General features: G+C 64.5%; 1 protein-coding gene across 1 annotated transcript; it reads right to left on the bottom strand.

The window, feature by feature from the left end:
• Position 1: 1 nt before the first annotated feature.
• Positions 2 to 3362, bottom strand: LOC113476823 (the record flags this gene model as incomplete). The annotated part of the gene is made up of 3 exons (XM_026842780.1): positions 2533 to 3362; positions 1137 to 1340; positions 2 to 780 (listed from the first exon to the last, which is right to left on the bottom strand). Coding segments are annotated over exons 1-3 (1521 nt in total), but the record flags the coding sequence as incomplete, so codon positions are not given.
• Positions 3363 to 4657: the final 1295 nt, after the last annotated feature.

Here is a 4657-nt window from a genome sequence, read left to right as displayed (position 1 = left end):
GCAGGTACCGCAGCTCATCGCGGATGTCCGTGAGGACGCCCAAGAGGCGGAACTGGAGCTCGCGGTCACGGGCCCTCTCCTCGCGTTGGGTGGCCCGTTCCTCTTGCCACATGGCCAGCTCCTGGTGGTACAGCTGGTCCCACTGCTCCTCCAGGTCCAGCAGGTGGTGGATGTTAGTCCTCCAGCTCTCCCGGCGATCGTCCCGCAGACGGGAGCAGCCCAGGCCCCGAGGCGGGCCGGGGGCGGCGGGAGCATCGCCTGGGGGGGACGCGGAGGAAGGCAGCGATTCCTCGGTCAGGGCGCCATGCAGCGGGGAGCGGGCCGGGGGCTCCTCCTCTGCCGTCGGCTTCTCCCAGGTGGGCCCCATCAGTACCCTGGGCAAAGTGCCCATCTCCGGGCCCGGGCCCCCTGCTTGCTCCTCGGGGTGCGAGGATTCGAGCCCGCGGCCCAGAGGGGGCAAGTCGGACACTCCCTCGTGGCCCCAGTCCGAGTGAGCGTCCACGGGGTTGAGAGGGTCCTCAGGCAGGGAGGTGACAGAGCCCTGGGAGCTGCAGCGGCGGATCAGCATGGCCTGGCGGGACAGTTTCATGTCTTCCTCCGCAGACATGGGGGCCTCGGGCCCAGGCTGCACCCCTGCAGCCCCGCCGTGGGCCCTCTCCCCCTCCCGGCCTTCCCGTTCCTCTTCCTCTGACATGGAGGCGTAGGAGACGAGTGACTCGTTTCGCAGGGATGGGGAAATGGCCGACACGTCTGGAGTCCGCAGCTCCGGTCCTGACTCGGCTGGAAGAGAGGAGAAGCCCCGCGGTGAGCCCCTCGCAGCCTGCGTGACGTGGGGACGGCCACAACCTTCCCCTTCCCTTGGGTTTGCCGCCTTCTCCCGCTACCCGACAAGCCTCGGCCATTACGGAGCCGCGCTCAGGGCTCCCCATGAGGCATCCGCAGCCCTTCAGGCCCCGCTGACCGGGAGAGAATTGCCCACGCTGGGCTGACGTGGGGAAGTATCTCCCGCCAGGGCATCCCCCGCAGTGCCAGGCCCAGGCTCTCCGTGCAAACCACCACAGCGAGCTTTTGGGGGTCGCTGCGACCTCCCTCCAGCCCCCCCCTGCCCCCAGCGCCTAAAGCCCCCGCAGCCTCACCCGAGCTGCTCTGTCCTTCCCCCCGGCTGTACTCGCAGATGACAGAGGGGTCGGGGCTCTGCACGGCCAGGCGGGGCACAGCTGAGCCCTCCACGTCTGGCAGGGATGAGGGCTGCCCGTTGGTGTCGATGTAGATACTGGGGTGGCTGACGCCGGGTTGCAGGTGTATGAAGGATTGCTTGGTGGCGCCGGGGAAGAACAGATCTGCGGGACACAGAGAATCCAGCCTCAGCCGCTGTGACCACGGCACTGGCAAGTTCATGTGCCCCCTGCAGAAGGGCAGAGAGCAGGGGGGTTCCCCGGGATGAAGAGCCCCGCTGGAATCTGCCAGGGAGCGACGCTCACACTGAGGCACAGACGCTCCCCCAGCAAGGCTGCCTGGCCCCAGGGACTATCCTCAACTTGCCCAGCCCCGAGCGGATTTGGCATCTCCTAAACGTCCCACAGGATTTCTTCCTTCAGCCCAGATGCTCGGCAGCACGACGAGCATCTGGTTCAGAGGCAGCCCCAGCCTGAACCGGGTCAAACGAGACCCCATACCGCCCACCCCACAAAATCAGAGCGGAGGAAGGGGCAGAAGGACTGACCCTGGTGCTCTCTAGGGACACAGAGAAGCTGGGTACATCCCTTTTGCGGATTTCCACAACGGCAGAAAAGGCAGGGAGGGTATTTGCCTCCTGGCCAGTACCAAAGCCCAGCTGGGCCCAGCTCAGCACTACCATTTGCCCGATGTCAGGTCTTTCACCGACACCTTCACCCAGGGCGTCTCTTGAGCCGAACAGGCGTTGCCCAAGAGCAGGACCAGCAAGAGGGCTCCGCACTCTGCCGAGACACGGGTCTACTCTGCAGGTGACAGCAGGGTCAAGGGCACAGACCCATGGAGACGCACCAGCTCCCCCGGTCCTGAGACGATGCAGGGGGACGGTGACCTTGCACCGAAGCTGCTGCTCTCTCTGACCTCGGCTAACCATGGGGGACACTGGCCCCCAAAGGAACGTGCAAAAGAAAATCCCATCCCATCTTGCACCTTTAGACAGCATCCAGCAAAGCCAGGCACTGTTAAAGGGAAAAAACCCAAAGAAACGAAAAAAAAGACCCGCTCCCGCCAAGCCTGAGGTGTTCTCGTTGGTCCCAGGTTGTTTCCACAGTGGAATTTTTAATTCCAGAGCACAGAGTTTCCAATGCTGGTGCTTTGCTGCTCAGACACAACAGGAGCAGGGCTCTGCCAGGCGCTGCAACCCCAACACAAACCGCGTGCGAGAGCGAAATTACCCCCAAGTCTCCTTCCACACTTGGCAGAGCCCGGAGCTCAGGGAGGGGGTGACACACCACGGCCTGGCAGGTGGGGACACACAGAGCTGCTCCAACTCTCCCCAGAGAACTACCAACAACTGACCTGGGTCCAAGATGATTTCGGGCTCCGAGTCGTGGCTGGCCTGCAAGAAGGTGGAAGCCACCATCTTCTCCAGGGGCGTGAGGCGTGGCTTGTGGAGCGGCCCGCCTGCGCGGTTCATGGGCAGGTGCTTCTTGGAGGTGATCTTCTTCTTGACGTCCAGCCGCAGGTCGCGCCACTTGTGCTTGAGGTCGTCGATGGAGCGTTCGGTGTAGCCCAGGAAGTTGACGCGGCTTTGGATTTGGGTCCAGAGCTGCTTCCGCCGCACGGGGTGAGCCCGCAGGGCTTCAGACCCATACAGGGCGCTGAAATGCCGGACCACATTCCAGACCAGCGTCTCAGTCTCGTCATTGGAGAAGTTGGCCTTCCTCTTCCGGCCAGACGCTGGCATCGCCTGCGAGGCTGCGGCAGAGGTGGAAGGGGCACAATTGAACCTCGGTCCCCACTCCTCTCTGTCAGCTCCTGGGGGGAACATGGGGCTGCGGGAGCCCGAGGGAGCCGCGGAGGAGGGAGCCGAAGCAAGAGCCCCCGAGGCATCCATGGCAGGGGAGGCTTGGGCCGGGGAGGATCTAAAGAGCCGCTTCGGCACACCACGCGGCACGGGGGCACCTCATCCCCTCGCCCCGGCTCGAGAGCACCTGGGAGGGGAGAAAAGGAAAGGGCAGCGGTGGGTGGCGGCAGCGCGGGGTGATGATGGCGAGGGCCCCCAGCCCTCTCCAACCAGAGGCACCCGGGGGCCCCCGGCCAGCTACCATGGGGGCCGCGGGGAGGGTTGCGGCCGCGCCGTGCGCACAGAGGCCACAGCACGCGCTTCGGGGCCGCGGCGGGTGCCTCGGGGCCAGGCTGAGGGTGCCGAGGAGCACCTCGGGGCCAGGCTGAGGGTGACAGGCCATGCCTCAAGGCCACAGCGAGGGCCTCGCGGCCATGCTGACAGCGACAGGGAGCCCCTCAGGTTGCACAGTGAAGCGCCTGCAGGACATGGCCTCGGCAAGCCACGGCAGGAGTCACAGCAACAACTCCAGGGCCACAGCCATCGCCTCCGGGCTACAGCGAGCACCACAGCGAGGGCCCTGGCTGCCTGTGGTCAGCACCTCAGGTCCACAGCAAGGACCTCATGATGGCAAGCAACCTCAGCACCACGGCAAGGGCTGCAGCCACGGTGAAAGCACCAGGGCTGCAACAAGAGGCCACGGTGAAGGCCTCGGCCACAGTGAGCGCTTCAGGTTCCCAGCAAGGGCCTCAGGGCCATGGCAAAAGCCTTGGGGAGCATCTCAAGGTGGTGATGAATACCTTGACCAAGATGAAGGCCTTGGCAAGGGTCTTGGCCATGGTGAGAACCTCAAGACCCCAGCGTGCACCTCAAGTTCCCGGTGAGGACCTTGGGGTCATCGTGAAGTCCTTGGGCATGGTGAGTGCCTCAAGGCCATGGCAAAGACATGGAAGGCCTTGGCCATGGTGAACTCCTCAAGGTCCCATTGAGGGCCTCAGGGCCATGGCAAAGCCCATGGCCACAGCAAGCGCTTCAGGGCCATTGGCAGAGACCTCAGCAAAGGCCCTGGCCATAGTGAACACCTCAAGCTCCCACTGAGGCTCTCGGTGCCATGGCAAAGACCATGGCTATGGCAAGTGCTTCAAGGCCACAGCAAAAGCATTGGCCACGGTGAACAACTCGAGCTCTCACAAGGACCCTGGGGCCACTGCAAGGACCCAGACCATAGCGAGTGCTTCAAGGCCATGGCAAAGACCTTGGCGAGTAGTGAGTGCCTCAAGCTGCCAGTGAGGGCCTCGGGGACACAGCAAAGACCTTGGCCATGGTCAACACCTCAAGCTCCCACTGGGTGCCTCAAGACCCTGGCAAAGACGGTGGCCACGGCGCAGGTCTCAGGCCCACAGCAAAGCCCCTGGCCATGGCCAGCATCTTACGGCCATGTCGTGGGCCCGTGGCAAGACTCGTGACATCAGCGCACCCCAAGCCCTGGTCCCGCCGACCCCCTCGCCGACCCCCCAACACCACGGCAAAGTCCTCAACCACCCTCAGCATCTCCAGGCCCCGCCGAGACCCCTCGGGCAGCCACCTCAAGGCCTCGGTCGAGCACCTCACACACATACACCCCCCTCACCTCTCCCC

The sequence above is a fragment of the Athene cunicularia genome, assembly GCF_003259725.1.
Source record: "Athene cunicularia isolate RWA chromosome 2 unlocalized genomic scaffold, athCun1 chr2_part1, whole genome shotgun sequence".
Lineage (NCBI taxonomy): Eukaryota > Metazoa > Chordata > Aves > Strigiformes > Strigidae > Athene > Athene cunicularia.
Note: the sequence above shows the minus strand (reverse complement) of the source record. Positions and strands in the feature narration are given on the sequence as shown.